The 17474-nt window shown below is 48.6% G+C and overlaps 2 protein-coding genes and 11 non-coding genes across 14 annotated transcripts in view; 1 reads left to right on the top strand and 12 right to left on the bottom strand.

Moving 5' to 3' along the window:
• Positions 1 to 17474, top strand: part of LOC149351830 (lysosomal alpha-mannosidase-like) — a 123680-nt gene that overhangs the window by 23386 nt on the left and 82820 nt on the right. For both annotated transcript variants that reach the window (XM_089577098.1, XM_089577097.1), the window contains exon 14: positions 2391 to 2510. In XM_089577098.1, coding sequence (XP_089433224.1) covers positions 2391 to 2510 — 120 coding nt within the window. The remainder of the gene's footprint in view (positions 1 to 2390; positions 2511 to 17474) is intronic.
• On the bottom strand, positions 9342 to 9413 carry TRNAQ-CUG (transfer RNA glutamine (anticodon CUG)). Its single transcript has one exon. It is a non-coding gene; the product is annotated as a tRNA-Gln (tRNA).
• Positions 9419 to 9490, bottom strand: TRNAE-CUC (transfer RNA glutamic acid (anticodon CUC)). Its single transcript has one exon. It is a non-coding gene; the product is annotated as a tRNA-Glu (tRNA).
• Positions 9572 to 9643, bottom strand: TRNAQ-CUG (transfer RNA glutamine (anticodon CUG)). Its single transcript has one exon. It is a non-coding gene; the product is annotated as a tRNA-Gln (tRNA).
• On the bottom strand, positions 9649 to 9720 carry TRNAE-CUC (transfer RNA glutamic acid (anticodon CUC)). The gene has a single exon. It is a non-coding gene; the product is annotated as a tRNA-Glu (tRNA).
• Positions 9801 to 9872, bottom strand: TRNAQ-CUG (transfer RNA glutamine (anticodon CUG)). Its single transcript has one exon. It is a non-coding gene; the product is annotated as a tRNA-Gln (tRNA).
• Positions 9878 to 9949, bottom strand: TRNAE-CUC (transfer RNA glutamic acid (anticodon CUC)). Its single transcript has one exon. It is a non-coding gene; the product is annotated as a tRNA-Glu (tRNA).
• Positions 10030 to 10101, bottom strand: TRNAQ-CUG (transfer RNA glutamine (anticodon CUG)). Its single transcript has one exon. It is a non-coding gene; the product is annotated as a tRNA-Gln (tRNA).
• Positions 10107 to 10178, bottom strand: TRNAE-CUC (transfer RNA glutamic acid (anticodon CUC)). The gene has a single exon. It is a non-coding gene; the product is annotated as a tRNA-Glu (tRNA).
• TRNAQ-CUG (transfer RNA glutamine (anticodon CUG)) lies at positions 10259 to 10330 on the bottom strand. Its single transcript has one exon. It is a non-coding gene; the product is annotated as a tRNA-Gln (tRNA).
• On the bottom strand, positions 10336 to 10407 carry TRNAE-CUC (transfer RNA glutamic acid (anticodon CUC)). The gene has a single exon. It is a non-coding gene; the product is annotated as a tRNA-Glu (tRNA).
• TRNAQ-CUG (transfer RNA glutamine (anticodon CUG)) lies at positions 11282 to 11353 on the bottom strand. Its single transcript has one exon. It is a non-coding gene; the product is annotated as a tRNA-Gln (tRNA).
• Positions 11767 to 12909, bottom strand: LOC149351883 (uncharacterized). Its single transcript, XM_089584297.1, has one exon. The coding sequence runs from the start codon at positions 12907 to 12909 to the stop codon at positions 11767 to 11769; it is 1143 nt and encodes a 380-aa protein (XP_089440423.1).

Genomic DNA, 17474 nt, shown 5'->3' with positions numbered 1-17474 from the left:
CCTGGGGTTCTTTAACGTGCACTGACATCGCACAGTACACGAGCCTCTAGAATTTCTCCTCCAAAGAATCGAAGAATCGAAAAATTGCGTTCAGAATCAACCATTGCCTTTGCTCTCCAAACAGTCAGAAGTACGAGTACCATACTGAACATTAGTTTTACTGAAATCACGAATACGTTAATAGGAGAGAGGTGTTCAAGCCATCTGAACTGAGGCCTCGTGCAATAGTGATTATCATAAAAGGTAATAAAAAAACAAACAAGATAACATGCTCTGTAAAAGCAGGCCTCAGTGCGCTAGATTCGGCGTTCCTCCGGTGTTTCGTTTGCACGCTGACTGCGTTCTCTCGTTCTAGCCGACGTTACTAGATTACTTTTCGGTTCTAGCCGTCGCCAACTTCTGTTGACGCTTTGCTACCACTTCCGGATCATCAGACTCGCGTTCACGTAGCCGTTGTATCCGGCGTTGCTCGTTGCGGCGCGCCCGTCGCTCTTCGTCATTCAAGCGATGAGACGGTCCTGCCTCATCCATATTGCTCTGTGCAAGACGAACTACTGATGGGAGCTGGTACTCTTCGCCTACTTGGCAAGCGGCGACGCCTCTCCCTTTCCCTCAGGTCCTCCTTTCCACTGTGCTGCGCGGCTTATCTTTTGGCTGACTGCCAAGCAGGAACGCCACCTCACCCTTTCCCTCTACGCCGGCTGCGGCGCAGCTGGCAGTGACCACATAAACGCACACAGCTCGACTTAGAGGCTCACTGCAGGATCTGATGCTCGCGCATTAATAATCCCATAACATAGGCAAATATTTCGAGATATAGTGTTTCAATTCACCGTGACGCCAGCGGTAATTCAGCGAATAGCATGCCTCAGCAAACAGACCGATCTTTTTCATAGCGAAAGAACAAGGGAAAACCATCGAAGGAGAGTTTTGTGGTTTTCTTTCTTGAAGTCTTATTCAACTCAGTGCACTAATTTTTACTTTGTGAACAGCTGAGCGCAAAGTTAGCGGAAACATGATCGGGGTATAGTCTTAAATAGAGACATGGGGAGTGTTATGAGTATTGTGACCACAAGCCCAATCAGACGTAATGGAAAATACTTCAAAATTGTACTTAGCTGGGCCAGTTGGTCACACTCCGTTATTATACTCCGCGAATCTTTGTAGTGTTTGTTCATTCTTCAGAGCTGCCGGCACGCCGCTTTATCGCTTTGCTGATGCAAGACGCGACCAGATTTATCTCGATTGATCGCATACAGGCGGAGCCGATTCTACGTTGTTCCAGAATGTTCTAGTAACTTTCCACGCTTTATCTCGAAAGTTCGCTATCAGCTTTAAATTGAGCACGGCCGAGAGCGATGGGCATTCTGTTCGACGTCCGCCGAGCACGCCCGTTGCTACGCCGCCGCCTAGTCATTCAGTTCTTTGCGGGCGCAAGTCAGCCCTAATAAAGAGTTCCGTTCGGAAGCCATTCTCGCTGTTTTCCTGCTCGTCGGAGTGCAGTCACCAATAGATAACAATAATATTAGCGACAAATGAAACGCTAACAACAGAACTGAACCTAGGACAGACTGAAAAGCTCTTAGGCAGTTTTGATGGAGGGCAATTTCACTTCGAAAGCGCGAAGTCTGTCCTTTAGAAGTGTTAGTCAGCCTCACTTGTATTTTCGCTCCAGGAGCTAATATGCTGGTGCCTTTGTGCTGGCACATCAGTTCTCCTGTTCGCCTTTCATTCTTTGCCGATGCAGTGCACCAAGACGCGGAGAGACAGAAAAGGAAGGCGAACACAGCGTCTTGGTGCGCTGTAGAGCTATATAGTATCCAACGATGCGAAACCAACTAGTCCAGAAAAAGCTACTCAGGAGTATGTTCATAGTGTAGTACATTAAACTTTGCTTCATGAGCTATACAGCGGTGTTCGTCCCCCTCCTGTGTCGGTCCCCGTCATTGGTCCGATGAAAGGAGTATAGGTATAACAATTACAACAAACGTTAAATTAATCTCGGCTTTCTCAGGATCTACCTATCACTGTTTATGGCTTCACAGCCGCAATTATTCATGTGTAGAGCGCTCGAACGGCGCACTGCGCGACAAAGATAGTGAAATTAGGCTGCACCGACCGAATTCGAGGTGCTATAATGTCTCTATGGCTCGCAGTTCTGGGTCTCCGTTGCTGCATTGAAGCAGAAATACTGCCTTAGAGGACAAACGCTATGACCAGATGTCGCTTTGTTCGGTGCGCATCACGCCGCTAGCGCGCTTTTACACGAGTCTGATTGCGGTTGTGCATCTAGAATCACGCAAGGCGCACGTGTACGAAAGACGCTGACAAAAGTCGGCTGTAATAATAGAGACCACGCCTGGCGCTGCTTGCTTTGTTTATTCTTTCAGTTTCTGGTCGTCGCCTACAATCCGCTAGGGCAGAGTGTGAAGCACTACGTTCGGCTTCCAGTCTCTTCCAAGGAGGGCTACAAGGTCGAGACACGCAACCACGAGACCCTGGAGACGCAGGTACGGGAGCGCCGAAAAGAGCCAACTTGAATGGTGCTTTGCGTGTCGTGTGAATGATACTCCCAGCTGCGACAGGCATGGAAAAGGCTTGTAGGGTAAAGCACCGCGCTTAGCAGTACGATCGAGCGTGTGAGAAACGGTCCGCAAAAATCGATGTTTTCGACATCGAAATCGGAAAACCGGCAGCCATTACCGGTCGCCAAAAGGGATGGATAACTCAGAAACACATATGCTCTTGAATGCGTGTGTGCTGCTGTTGGGCGTCGCCGATGTATTGCGCACTTTAGCACATATAAATGTCAAATCAGAGCCCAAAGCAGGCCACACATGCATATTAGATATCCATGCATATTAGATATCCATGCATGCCTAAAAAAAACGCTGTACATGCTCTAGCTCATGTTTTCATGACTCCATTACCCTTCGCACATGCACGTAAACATCGATCTATGACGTAAGCAAGATTCACTGGCGCTGCTGTCGCCGAAGAGGCGGGGTGGGGGGGGGGGGGGGGGGGGTTCACGTGGGTGTACGGCCCATAGGAGTGCGTGTAAAAAAATGTTTTCATAGTTCCTGGGAAATGGATGTTTGAGCTCACCGTGTGTAGACGAAAATGCCTTGTGCCATGGCGCTTTTTGACCAAAGCTGCCATTGCACCATAAAAATTCATCATCATCATCGTTTTTCGAAGTTTTGTTTAGAAAATTTTCTATTAATTAATGTGAACACATCAGTAGCGACATTAAAGAGTATCTCCATGTGTGTGTCAGAGGGTGGTGCCTAGCTTCATCATACGAAGACCTACAGCACAACCTCGAAGTTTCGAAAAGCGCCGCGCTTCGCTGTTTCGCTGTCATTCCGTCGTCCCGTCGTGAAATCCTAAACACGGTAGACCGCGCTAGTCAAGTCAAGGCCGGGCTGAATGCAGCGAAGCGCGCTAAGCTGCATTCAGTCCGGCCGTGGTCAAATGCAGGCCGCTGTTATATTTGTCGATGCTAGAAGCGCGTCCCACCAGGCATCGGGTCCAGGAGCACCGCCGCAATGCCGAAGGAGGAAGGAACGTGGGCCGGAGACGGGGAGTAGGGGAAGTGAAGGAAAAAACTGTATTTACATAATTACATTATTTACATAGAGCGGGACTGAGAATGGCCCTCAGTTGAAGGGGAACGTCTTCGTCAACCGTAGTCGACTGGAGCTAGCGGGCTTCTCTCGGCCACACTCACGGCCGAGTTAAATATCGTTCGGTTTCCCCAGATCCCTGGCTGGGGAATAATGGTCGACGAGCACTGTCCAATCGGATGGACCGAAGGGGACCTCCTTGTTACCGCCCACGGCTGGGCAGGTGCGAGCTTGTCCACTCTGTCGCAGCTGGGTCGAAGAGAGGGGAAGATTGCTGACTCATCCAGCCCCGCGGGGAAAGGAATCTCCTGAAGTCTTCCAGCAGGGGAATGAACTTGCCTCCCCGCCGATTTCCCAGAACGCGAGTCGGGGACACAGAATTCTTCAATTATCCGCCAGCGTGACGGCGCCGCCAGGTCGCCTCCGCATTCACGGTGGTTGCTCGGACAATAGCTCCTGGGCCTCGCCTGCCTTCGTCGCCGCTGCACTCCGTTCAAGGAATTTCGCTGGGGTTTTGGCTGACAATGGCCTTTGACATCCCTGCCACACTAATCCGCTGAGGCTCGGAGGGGCATTCCAAGCTTCTCACTTCCCATGGTCGTCGCGAGGTTGTCGACCTTGGCGATTGTTCACGGTAGCTGTTTGATCGGGCCACGTGGTCCGAAGTACGGCTACAACAGCAGGCCTCGATGAATGTTCACGATAGCGGCTTGATCGGGCCCACGTGGTCCGAGTGGACACAGGTGTGACGGGAACACACAAAGAGAGTTAAGGGGGGGGGGGGTAGAAACACAACAGCACGTCCGCCGCCCGAAGAGGTCTCGTAGTGGTTGCAGCCAACGCTGCTGCGCGCAGAGACCTGGAGTTGTGTCCGTTCGGCTTTTGGTCACAGCTGGGCCCAAAGGTTCTTCTTGCTTCGTTGACAACTGTAACGGTCTCAACCAGCAAGGTACACTGCCCAACAAGCAGAAAGCGCCAAACCGACTTCAAGAACTGCCAAGCTGTTTTCGGTCAACAAAACCTCTTTAGAGAAAATGAGCTGTAGCGTGAAATTTACGTCCTCCTCCGAAAGTTGACATGTTTGACCAAACCAGAATACACAGAGCTTGTTTAGCCAAAAGGGAGGAAAATTTCCTAAAATTTTGGGGGGTGCCGTAGCACGGTGTATGTCACAGAAAGCCACCGCCCGTGAGAGCACAAAGGGAAGGTGGAGCTGCTGAACACACATACAAAACAGACAAAAATGATTCCCGCTAAAGCAAAAAACAAAATACAAATTTGCATAGCGGATTAACGTCCGGGGAGTCAGGAAAGGGCATTACACGGGAAAGCTTCGGCTGAGGCCATCAGCGTTGCCATTACTCGTACCTTTCGGCAACGCATGTGAACTGAGTCCCGCAATGCCAAGCTCCGAAACTCCGCTCTCATTTCGCATAGGAGAGTGATATGAACAAAAAGAAACAAAAGACGGGATTATTCCTCGAATCCGTCTGCAAACGGCGTTGCGATCAGAGGAATTTACTGCTTCCTATTCTTCAGCCGCCCCCCTGCGCGGCCGCGGTCCTATAGCTACTCTAGCAGGTGCAAAATTACACAAGGTTAGGAACTTCAGCTTGGGACCCTGCACTGTTCTTCGTCCAAGTCTCGCGGTTCTGAAGTTTAGCTTACGCTCAGAAAGCAGAATGCGAGAAGGGAGCGCACGAGTGCGAATGCCGTGCCAGCGAATCTGCCTCTCTCGGATTGGGTTCGCGCGTCGCGTCCCCTTAGCTTGTGTTCTCTTCAAGCGGCGCGTGCGAACTCTGGAGCGCTGAGGTGCCAAATTGGGGCGGGTAACCGGTTGTCCGGTTTTCTGTGCAGCAGTCAACATGAGGCGCACTTTCCTCTTCATTAACATTCCCCGTTTGGCCACCTCTATACGCCGCCGCTCTGTGGAAACCCTCGCTGTTGGTTTGCGGGGCGCGTCACTAGCAATCGCTGAACCATTACAGGCAAAGTCGCTGGCGTTCGCCTCATGATCAGTTTGTAAAATTGCCTGTTCTAGCTCACCACCGTGAGAATTTATCAGGCCTACTGGGTCATGTTTGCCCTCGTCACCCGCGTGCTCTGCTGGCGCTGCGAAGTCTGGAGCCTTCGAAATGGTAAGGACCTGCGCAGCATCATCTCCAAAACAAAGGCCTTTTTCTTTGGGCAGCATATCCAAGCGATTTGAGAAAATCGAGGGATACTGCAAAGGCAGGTTTTGGGAGACGGCTGCCTTGGTCAGACGCAGCTCGAGGGGGCTCTCGATCGCGACGCGGGCAGTAAGTTGGTCGTGTTGGATACCTTTCCTATCCTTATACTGGCGGTACAGCAGGCCAGAACGGAACTGGAAAGGTATGTTCTTCCGTGACACACCTATGTCACTTTGGTGACTCAAATTTTGTACGGTTTGGTCTTTCTCTTGCTCAGCGGTGAACGTTTCTCTGTCCACACGAAGGAGTTCGAGAAAGCCATCCGAGTGGGGTAACACAAGATTGGTATTCAGTTTCTCACCTAGCCCCAACTCATCACTTGCGCCTGCTTCGAAAGACTCACTATAGCCTGCACTACTGTCGGTACTCTTTACCCCTGTGCTATAAGTGAGTAAGTCCTGCGCTGGCTCGTCATTAGGTAACGCGGAGCCGTCACAATTTAAGTCGCCGGCGTCCGTTTCATCGCCAGTCTTTACTAGAGCCGGCTCTGGCTCACCACTGTGAGAATTTATAGGCTTCGGGCTTACAGTCTGAGGTTTGCCCTGTCCAACCACGTGCTCTGCTGGCGCCGCGACCTCACGAGCCTTCGAAATGGTAAGGACCTGCGCAGCATTGTCTCCAAAACAAAGGCCTTTTTCTTTCGGCAGCACATCCAAGCGATTTGAGCAAATCGAGGGATGCTGCTTAGGCAGGTTTTGGGAGATGGCTGCCTCGGTCAGACGCACCTCGAGCGGGCTCTCAATCGCGACGAGGGCAATGGGCAAAGATACGCAGTTTTCATTGCCGACTTTAATCTCTTTTCGCGCCGAAACCTCCTGATTTAATGTCGAATTCCTCTCGGCGCGCTTCGCCAGTAAAATTTGCAACTCCAAACGCATTAAAGCAAGTTGCTTTTCATCGGCTTCCTTAAGACGAAGACGTTCTTTTTCTATCCTGTCAGCCTCCTCCTTAGCGGCTTCCTTGCGGTAAAGGCGTTCTTTTTCAATCCTGTCAGCCTCCTTCTTAGCGGCTTCCTTGCGGCAAAGGCGTTCTTTTTCAACCCTAACGGCCTTCTCCTTGCGTTCCCTTTCAACCCTGTCGGCCTCCTCCTTAGCGTTCCTGATTCCCTCCTGAATGAGTTCCCAGGTCTCCAAAATTTTGTGTCCCTCCTCCTTAGCACCACATTCCTTAATAGCCTCAATCAGCTGCGGCTTTCTGTGACTTTTCCTGGCCTCAATACCCAGCTTTTCACACAGCAACATCAACTCTGGCTTCTTTAGCTTGCTCAAATCCATGGCAATTCCCGAACGAGGACTTTCAAAAAATAAGCTGCTACGTGAAATGCTTAAGCGAGCACGTGCAGAAAAACAATCTACAGGTAGTGATAAATTTCCAGAGTTATCAAGCCTGGCAGATTCTTAAAGAAAGTCAAGCGCTCACCACTGCTGAAGCCAGGACCAAGCGTGGAAGATCCCGCCGCTGCCAACCAGTTGATATATTTTGTCGACCTAGTAGCGTGTCCCACCAGGCATCGGATCCAGGAGCACCGCCGCAATGCCGAAGGAGGAAGGAACGTGGGCCGGAGACGGGGAGTAGGGGAAGTGAAGGAAAAACTGTATTCACATAATTACATTATTTACATAGAGCGGGACTGAGAATGGCCCTCAGTTGAAGGGGAACGTCTTCGTCAACCGTAGTCGACTGGAGCTAGCGGGCTTCTCTCGGCCACACTCACGGCCGAGTTAAATATCGTTCGGTTTCCCCAGATCCCTGGCTGGGGAATAATGGTCGACGAGCACTGTCCAATCGGATGGACCGAAGGGGACCTCCTTGTTACCGCCCACGGCTGGGCAGGTGCGAGCTTGTCCACTCTGTCGCAGCTGGGTCGAAGAGAGGGGAAGATTGCTGACTCATCCAGCCCCGCGGGGAAAGGAATCTCCTGAAGTCTTCCAGCAGGGGAATGAACTTGCCTCCCCGCCGATTTCCCAGAACGCGAGTCGGGGACACAGAATTCTTCAATTATCCGCCAGCGTGACGGCGCCGCCAGGTCGCCTCCGCATTCACGGTGGTTGCTCGGACAATAGCTCCTGGGCCTCGCCTGCCTTCGTCGCCGCTGCACTCCGTTCAAGGAATTTCGCTGGGGTTTTGGCTGACAATGGCCTTTGACATCCCTGCCACACTAATCCGCTGAGGCTCGGAGGGGCATTCCAAGCTTCTCACTTCCCATGGTCGTCGCGAGGTTGTCGACCTTGGCGATTGTTCACGGTAGCTGTTTGATCGGGCCACGTGGTCCGAAGTACGGCTACAACAGCAGGCCTCGATGAATGTTCACGATAGCGGCTTGATCGGGCCCACGTGGTCCGAGTGGACACAGGTGTGACGGGAACACACAAAGAGAGTTAAGGGGGGGGGGGGTAGAAACACAACACCGCTCGGGTTTCCATATGCGGACATCCTCGAGCGCGCGGCTTCTCCGCAGCTCGACCGTTGTGGTTCTAACGCGAGGCAATTCCGTGCTGCACCAGTGTTTTCGACTGAGCTCAAGTTCTCAAAGTTATACCACAGCTTACAACTTTTTTTTAAGTGGGAGGGAATGAAGCTGACCAGTAGTAATGCATTACTGAAAAAGTGGCTGTGGCTCAACTCAGCTGAGTCAGGATATACAGAGCGGAAGCTCTGCCCGCTAGCGCCGCAATTGTTTAGCGAGTGCAAATCAATGGTGTATCACGTGCCACAAGTGCAAGAACTAGCGTCCAGAGCGGCGGTCGGCGCAGCGGCGGACGTGACTGCCAAGCACGCAGCTGTGGCGTCGGCGAGTCACATGGCGTGACGTCATAGCCACATGCAGCGCGCCTCCCGTTAGAGGTCCAATCTAAGCGCCAGTTAACCTCCTGGCTCAGCATGACGGGAGTAGAGCTTTTCACCCTAAAATTATTATTAGATTATCGACAAATTGACAACTTACATAACGCAACCAATGCATTACAAGAGTTCGAGTGCGAATAACCTGTGACGCATTACACTGATGCCCGCCTTAAAAGTATTAAACATGATTAGAAGTTTCGTAAAAGCTTTATATATCAGTGGGCTTCTCTAAAGTTTAAAAAATTTGTAAAAATGACGGTGTCAGATCGCCAAGCCCCTGGCGACTTCCCATTGCTGAAGTTATAAGTAGCCTTGATGCCTTTGTAACATTTTTTACAAATATCAAACCAATTGCCCTAAGACGGGGTCAGAATGCTTCCTCAAGCTACTTCACACTAGTTTGGGGAAGACATGCATACGTACAACAGTAATGCCTAGGAAAATGGCGTACACACAACAAGAAGGAGAAAACACCAATCGGAACAGGCGGCGGTGGGAGTTTAAGGGAGGAAGCACAACGTTTACTTAACAACGCAGTCTTTGCACACTGCGGTGACAGGAAACGCGTCACTGTAACGGCTCACATTAAGTGAAGGCAGTTTAAGTGGTAAAAAAAGAAAAAAGAAAAACAAAGCGCAGGTCTCACCGAGATTTGAACTCGGATCGCTGGATTCAGAGTCCAGAGTGCTAACCATTACACCATGAGACCGCATTTTCCGACGCCGGGAATCGAACCCGGGCCTCCTGGGTGAGAGCCAGGTATCCTAGCCACTAGACTACGCCGGAACACGGTGAACGAGAGCAAGTGGGTGCACAAGAAACGTCGAAGGGAGTTTAAGTGGTAAAAAAAAAAGAAAAACAAAGCGCAGGTCTCACCGAGATTTGAACTCGGATCGCTGGATTCAGAGTCCAGAGTGCTAACCATTACACCATGAGACCGCATTTTCCGACGCCGGGAATCGAACCCGGGCCTCCTGGGTGAGAGCCAGGTATCCTAGCCACTAGACCACGCCGGAACACGGTGAACGAGAGCAAGTGGGTGCACAAGAAACGTCGAAGGGAGTTTAAGTGGTAAAAAAAAAGAAAAACAAAGCGCAGGTCTCACCGAGATTTGAACTCGGATCGCTGGATTCAGAGTCCAGAGTGCTAACCATTACACCATGAGACCGCATTTTCCGACGCCGGGAATCGAACCCGGGCCTCCTGGGTGAGAGCCAGGTATCCTAGCCACTAGACCACGCCGGAACACGGTGAACGAGATCAAGTGGGTGCACAAGAAACGTCGAAGGGAGTTTAAGTGGTAAAAAAAAAGAAAAACAAAGCGCAGGTCTCACCGAGATTTGAACTCGGATCGCTGGATTCAGAGTCCAGAGTGCTAACCATTACACCATGAGACCGCATTTTCCGACGCCGGGAATCGAACCCGGGCCTCCTGGGTGAGAGCCAGGTATCCTAGCCACTAGACCACGCCGGAACACGGTGAACGAGAGCAAGTGGGTGCACAAGAAACGTCGAAGGGAGTTTAAGTGGTAAAAAAAAAGAAAAACAAAGCGCAGGTCTCACCGAGATTTGAACTCGGATCGCTGGATTCAGAGTCCAGAGTGCTAACCATTACACCATGAGACCGCATTTTCCGACGCCGGGAATCGAACCCGGGCCTCCTGGGTGAGAGCCAGGTATCCTAGCCACTAGACCACGCCGGATTTTTTTTTCCTTATTTCCGGTATTCTCGTATACATACAAAACAAACCGCAATCACCAACTAAGTTAAAAACGACCGCACACCTTGTGCGGACGTGCTTAAAAGTCCTTCATCAACAATAACAGTTCCAAACGTGGCAGCCATTCTGGGACACATTCCTGCAACTTTTGCTCCTCAAAAAAGTTTCTGATGCTTTCGCTAAAATACAGTCGTGCAGGTCTTACATCAGGATCAGCGTGCCGAACCGCTATTCTATATTTCCAAATCCTATGCAGGCACATTAACATAATCAAGTCAAAAGGGGTTCCGTCATCAATTTCTATTGGTAAGTAACGAATTCCATAGGCGTCGAGTGGAAACTCTTTTTTGATGGTACGCTGGAGCACATTCCAGAGGAACACAGCATCCCAACACTGCAGGAACACATGCTCAATTGTTTCTTCTTTTCTGCATATTATACAATGTGTACCCCATAGAACAAAAAAAAAACCCTTTCGACCATCCACGGTTTTACAATGAGAGTTCCCGTATGGAGTTTAAAAAAGAAAGACTTTACACCAGCTGGGATTGACATTGCTTTCACGCGCTTTAAAACGTTCTTCCCAAGGCCTGCTCTGGAAAGAGACCGATACAACGGTACGGGCAGAACCACATCGCAGAGATCTTTATAGAGCTTTTTCCCATTGACTTCGCTCAGATATTCAAGTGAAAACAGTGTTGACAGAAACCTGCACGAAATCACGACTTCACGCAGAAAGCCATGGACGCCGCCAGGCAAACTAGACCACGCCGGAACGCGGTGAACGGGAGCAAGCGGATGCACAAGAAACGTCGTAGGGAGTTTAAGTGGTAAAAAAAAAAAGAATACAAAGCGCAGGTCTCACCGAGATTTGAACTCGGATTGCTGGATTCAGAGTCCAGAGTGCTAACCATTACACCATGAGACCGCACTTTCCGACGCCGGGAATCGAACCCGGGCCTCCTGGGTGAGAGCCAGGTATCCCAGCCACTAGAACACGCCGGTTTTTTTTTCTTCATTTCCTTTTTCACAAGTACACACAATATTCATTCACAAGTTGAAAAGCGGTGGCTCAGTGGCTATGGTGCTCGGCTGCTGACCCGAAAGACGCGGGTTCGATCCCGGCCGCGGCGGCTGGAATTTCTTTGGAGGAGAAATTCTAGAGGCCCGTGTACTGTGCGATGTCAGTGCACGTTAAAGAACCCCAGGTGGTCGAAATTTCCGGAGCCCTCCACTACGGCGTCTCTCATAGCCTTAGTCGCTTTGGGACGTTAAACCCCATAAACCAAACCAAACCAAACAAGTTGAAAAAGCTTGCCAGCTTTCGGCGAGCGTGGGCATTTAAAACCGTTTCATACTGACAAGGTCATCTAACACAGGCAACCACTCTGGTGATGCAGCCCGCACTTTGAAAGCCTCACGAAGAAATACAACACTTTCCTTGAAGTATTCTCTGGCAGGTTGGGGATTTACGTCTGCGTGGTGCACTAGCATTCTTGTTTTCCATATGCTATGAAGACATAGTACCATAATCATATCGTACGGGACCCCTTCGTGGTTTGAGATCGGGAGGAAGCGGATGCCATATGGCGTTACCGGTAAATCTTTTCTCAAAGTGCGCTGCAGTATGTCCCATAAGAATGTTGCATCTTCACAATCAACAAAAATATGGTCAATAGTTTCTGGTTGCCTGCACGGTAAGCAGTCTATCGTCCATGGCACAAAGATACCCTTCTGCTCCAGCCACGGTTTTACGAGGAGAGTTCCGGTGTGCAAATGAAAGAAAAAAGTTTTCGCAGTAGGCCGCACTGGCATCCGCTTCACTCTTTTCAGTACGTTTTTGCCAGCCCCTGCTGAGTAAAATGTGCGATACAGTGGTTCTGGCATAGATACATCAACAACAGCTTTATACAATTGCTTTCGAGCCACGGTGCTCAGACACTCTAATGAGAATCGCGCAGCGAGGAACTGGAAAGACCAGACCACTCCTCGCAGGAAGCCTCGCACACTCGGTCCATTGACTTGGGCAGAAGACACTATGAACCCTGGCATCATGTTACAAAGTCGTGTTTGGATCACAGTACGAAGGAAACCGTTGCTTTGGTCTCGCACAAAGAGAAATCTAGAAACTACCTGTTTTAAAAACAAGTGTGCCAAGCCCAGTCCGCCACTCTTCACTGAGCGAAATAAATTTGCACGGCTCGTACGCTCCCATGTTGATCCCCATATATACACTGCAAGCACCCTATGCAGCCTTTGAATGCTTGCTCTCGTCGCACACAATGCCTGGAGGACGTACCATATCCTCGCTACCAGAAAGATATTGCACACAGTAGACCTTGCGAATATAGAAAGGTTTCGCCCTCCAAACTTCGTAGATTTTTCCTTTATTTGTTCTGCTTCATTTCTCCAATAGTCATTTGTGTCTTTGTAGTGGTTTAAAGGTATTCCTAGATATTTCTTTGGAACCAATGTCCACTGCATGCTTTCGAAGACTGCAGGAGGAGTGTCCCATTCTCCATGCCAAAAGCCTAAGGATTTGTCCCAATTGATAACGCTGCCTGTCACTTTGCAAAAATTAGTCGCAACGCTGACAGCCTTACTGATACTTGCTTGGTCAGAACAGAAAACCGCAATGTCGTCAGCGTACGAGAGCAGCTTAACTTCACTTGTGCTGAAACCTTTTATTGCACTGGACGATATGATTTTCAAACAGAAAGGCTCCAGGTAGAGCGCGAACAGCAATGGAGATAAACGACATCCTTGCCTGAGAGAGGTCTTGATCTGAAAACTGACTGTTAAGGTTTTATTGATTATAATCCTGCTAAAAATATCTGCGTAACACATTTCTACACCTTCCAGCAGGACTGTACCGATGTTAATGTGTTCTAAAATGCTGAAAAGGACATTATGCGCAACTCTATCGAAGGCCTTCTCCAGATCTAGTTGCAACATCGCTACCTTCCCGCATAAGGCATCGCAGCACTCTAGGACGGTTCTAGCTACGTGTATGTTCGTTAGAATGGATCTTCCTTTAATACCACAAGTCTGGTGCGGTCCCACAAGCTCAGCTATAACACTTCGAGGCCTTCTGCCTAAAATTTTTGCAAAGACCTTATAGTCCGTGTTCGTTAGGCTTATTGGTCGATATGATCGCACTGACAACAGCGTAGCCTGGTCATCTGTTTTGGGGATCAACACAATGTGGCTTTGCCTAAAGGAAGGCGGTAATTTCTTAACTCTGTATGCTTCTTTGAAAACGTTATAAAGAACTACTGCTATCTCCGTTTTAAAGCCTTTGTAAAATTCTGAGCCAAAGCAATCAGGCCCTGGCGACTTCCCTGCACTTAATTCATCAATCGCCCACTCTATTTCTGAAATGCTAATGAGCACTTCGAGATTTGTTTTTTTTCCTTTTCTTCAAGCTTTGGCATGAGCCTAAAGAAATCTCTTTCAAACCCTTCTAGTATCTGTGGTTCGTGGCTAAGCAGTTCTTGATAATAGTCGACAAAAGCTCGGCGTATCAGTTCTTGGTCTTGCACAACTTCATCTCTGTATCTTATCGCTTTTATTTCATTGCGCGACGCGTAGCTTTTTTCGTCTGAAAGGGCACGTTTAGTCGGAGTTTCACCCATATATAGCCTTCCCGCCCGTGCGCGTACTACAGCTCCTCTGTATCTGTCTGTATCAATTATTTATAGTTTGCTTTTAACTTTTTATTTTTTTTCGCAAACCTACCCGGGTCAATGGCTTCTACACTTAAATAAAAGTCAAGCTGACTTTGCAGTGCAGTTTCTTCTTTTTTCCGTATTCTCCGCAGCTCACTGGCTCTTTCAATGGCTGCTATTTTTGCATTTTGCTTAAAATCTTCCCATGCTTGAACGTAACGCTGCAGTTTACTCGCTAGTAGATCTCCAATTCTTTCTTTTACTTCATTCACATACTGTTCATCATCGAGGATCTTAGCGTTGCATTTCCACAGCTCCCAGCTGAACTTGGCTGGTTTCCTTGGTCCTAGCGCACACGTAACCAAGCTATGATCACTAAAAGAAACGTTTTTGACTTCATATTTTGTGCAGTGAGATGCCAGACCGGCCGAAACATATATTCGATCTAGTCTAGCGTGACTGTTTCGCTGGTAGTGCGTAAAGCGAGGCACTGTACCGTTTGACAGAAAACACCCTACATCTTGTAATAGGTAGTTTTCCGTTAGCGAATTGAGCACGGATACGCTCGCGTCTCGTATCGCTAAATCTGTCATTTTATCTTCAACTCTGCATACGCAGTTGAAGTCTCCCATCATTATAATGACCCTGTCGCAGTTCAGATGGCATTCAACACTTTCAAAAAACACTGTGCTCGTTTGCTGCATTTGGAGCGTATATGTCAACTATACGAAACTTCTGGGCATGCAGCGTTATGTCACATACAATGAGCCTTCCAGAAGGGCACGCGTACACACTATCAACAGTTATTTCTCTGGTATGCTTCAGAAACAGAGCACAACCACCGGCTGTGCCAATTGCATGGGGAACACACACATTATAATACGTCCTGAACGGTTCAACCATGAGGTTCGTTCCTTCCTCGCTTTCAACCTTTGTTTCCTGTATGGCAATTACATCCAAATCGTTTTCCATAAAAAGCCGACTCAGCTGATATTGTTTTCTGCGCGCCGACAAGCCTCGCACGTTAAGCGTGCCTACATACAGAGGTGCTTGGAGAGTTACTGCCATTTTTTTGCCGTTTTAATTTCCACATACGAATCGCATGATTATTTCAGTATACTGCAAGCCAGAGTTGGCCCAAGCAGGAGGGGCATACAACTAAAAAAATTTCTAAAAGAGCATCAGCTACAACACCGCGAGTCAGTAAACAGGACACAAATCCAGAGTCATCAAACAAGATACTAGGAGCCATACAATAAGTTCTTGAGCTCCTTCTCAAAATTTCTAGACTTACATAGACCCGAAGGAAGGCCATTCCACTCCGCGACAGTGTTCGGAAAAAAACTGTTCTTAAACCCACTAGTTCGTGCAAAAATTGGTGCTAATGACTGCTCATGTACATGACGTGTTCTCCTAGTGCTCGCCAGCTTCACGCAATCAGGAAGATCTGCCTTCAAATTTCCAGACATGTAATTATGAAGCAGTACTAGACGGGTAACTTTTCTTCTTATTGCCAAGAACTGTAAATTACTCTTTCGAATTAATGCAGTTGGAGAGTCTATCCTTCTATATTTCCCATAAATAAAACGAACTGCTTTTCGCTGAACACGCTCCAGTTGAGCAATGTCTTTCTTGTTATGCGGGTCCCACACTGCTGCCGCATATTCAAGTCGGGACCTAACACAAGCCTTGTATGCAGTGATTCTGGTACTCACGGGAGAGTTTCTGAGTTTTCTTTTAATAAACCATAACTTCTTTACTGCTGATGAGCAGATGTCAGCTATATGAGTGGACCAAGTAAGTTTGTTCGTGAGGGTTACTCCGAGGTACTTATAGCTTTCTACTTCTAAAATGGGATGATTGTGAAGTATATAACTGTGAATTCTGGGTGCTTTTTTTCTTGTGATTCTTAATAATACGGTTTTGTTTGGGTTAATATCCATGCCCCAGCGCTCACACCAGTCTGCAATTGCTAGCACAGTTTTTTGAAGTGACAAGTGGTCAGAATCACTTACTACCTCTTTAAAAATTATACAATCATCGGCAAACAGCCTCACCTCTACATCCTTTTCAACAATATCCACTAGGTCATTCACATAGATTAAAAATAACAGGGGTCCCAAGACACTGCCTTGAGGAACCCCTGAAGTCACATGCAGCATGTCAGAACAAGAGTCCTGGATTGCTACAAATTGCTGCCTATCTGTAAGATAGGCATGCACCCACTGAATTATAAAAGAGGGAAGTCCAATCGATTGAAGTTTAAACAATAATTTTCCGTGAGGCACCTTGTCAAATGCTTTACTAAAGTCAAAAAATAAGACGTCTGTTTGTCCGGAAGCATCCAGGACTCTTGAAAATTCATGCACTACAGATAAAAGTTGGGTAACAGTAGACATACCTCTCCTAAAACCATGTTGGTAAGCTGTCAAAATATTACGGTCCTCTAAAAATTTTACAATATAACAAAAAATAGCATGCTCTAACAACTTACAGCAATTGTTCGTCAATGAAACAGGGCGATAATTGGTAACTAGTTGGCAGTCACCTTTCTTAAGAATAGGGACAACTCGAGCCTTACGCCAATCAGACGGTATAACACCTGTTGTCAAAGACAAGTTAAACATATCAGTTTATACACATATGATAGCACTTTGATTATCACCAGACAGCCAAACACTCACATTTTTAGAGCATATTACACCCGCTCGAGCCATTTTGATTGACACTTCGAGTTCGCCGTTGTGGCCTCGACGCACTGTCTTTCTGGTCAGTTCCGGCGTTGCAACTGTCCGGCTGGAAAAAATTACCGACGATTACGTTACTTCCTAATGCGAAATTTGAGCGCAGCAAATAAGCTGTTTCACCTTTTCGATAGATTGAGGCAAAGAAATCGAGCAACACATGTATGCGCTATCACAGAATTTTTTTTTTATTTTTCACACGTATTCGCAATTTCGGCTCGGGCGGTGCACATATACAGATCCGCCGCCACCGATCTGGCTCTCTGATTGCCACCGCACAGGGGTTGCATTGGAGGAGGAGCGAAGAAAGGAATTAAGTTCGAGCCGGCACTTTGACAACCGGAGACTCGCAGGAAGAGGGGGGAGGGGGGCGGCGTGTATACCCAGCGGCAAACGATGGGGGCAGAAGCGCGCGTAGCAAGCGGACAACACGATAAAGGGAGGAGGGAAGAGATAGCAGCGACTGACTGATGCCGCTGACGCCGATAGCGCTGGGGGGATGAAAGGGGGGCGGAGCTGGTTACGAGGTCGACGCCGACGACGACGCGAAACCCAGGAACGAACGCCAAAGAGCTGCGCTCTAAAAAGACGCCACGTCACGTCGCCGGTGGTGCCGGCGGTTTCCGCTCGGGCCGTA

The sequence above is a fragment of the Amblyomma mixtum genome, chromosome 3 (genome assembly GCF_055824585.1).
Source record: "Amblyomma mixtum isolate Tamu chromosome 3, ASM5582458v1, whole genome shotgun sequence".
Taxonomy (NCBI): Eukaryota; Metazoa; Arthropoda; class Arachnida; order Ixodida; family Ixodidae; genus Amblyomma; species Amblyomma mixtum.
This window is presented reverse-complemented; position numbering and strand designations above follow the sequence as displayed.

Bases quoted from the DNA above. Each gene is read 5' to 3' on its own strand.
- LOC149351883 (XM_089584297.1), bottom strand. From the start codon at position 12,909: ATGCAGTGGACATTGGTTCCAAAGAAATATCTAGGAATACCTTTAAAC.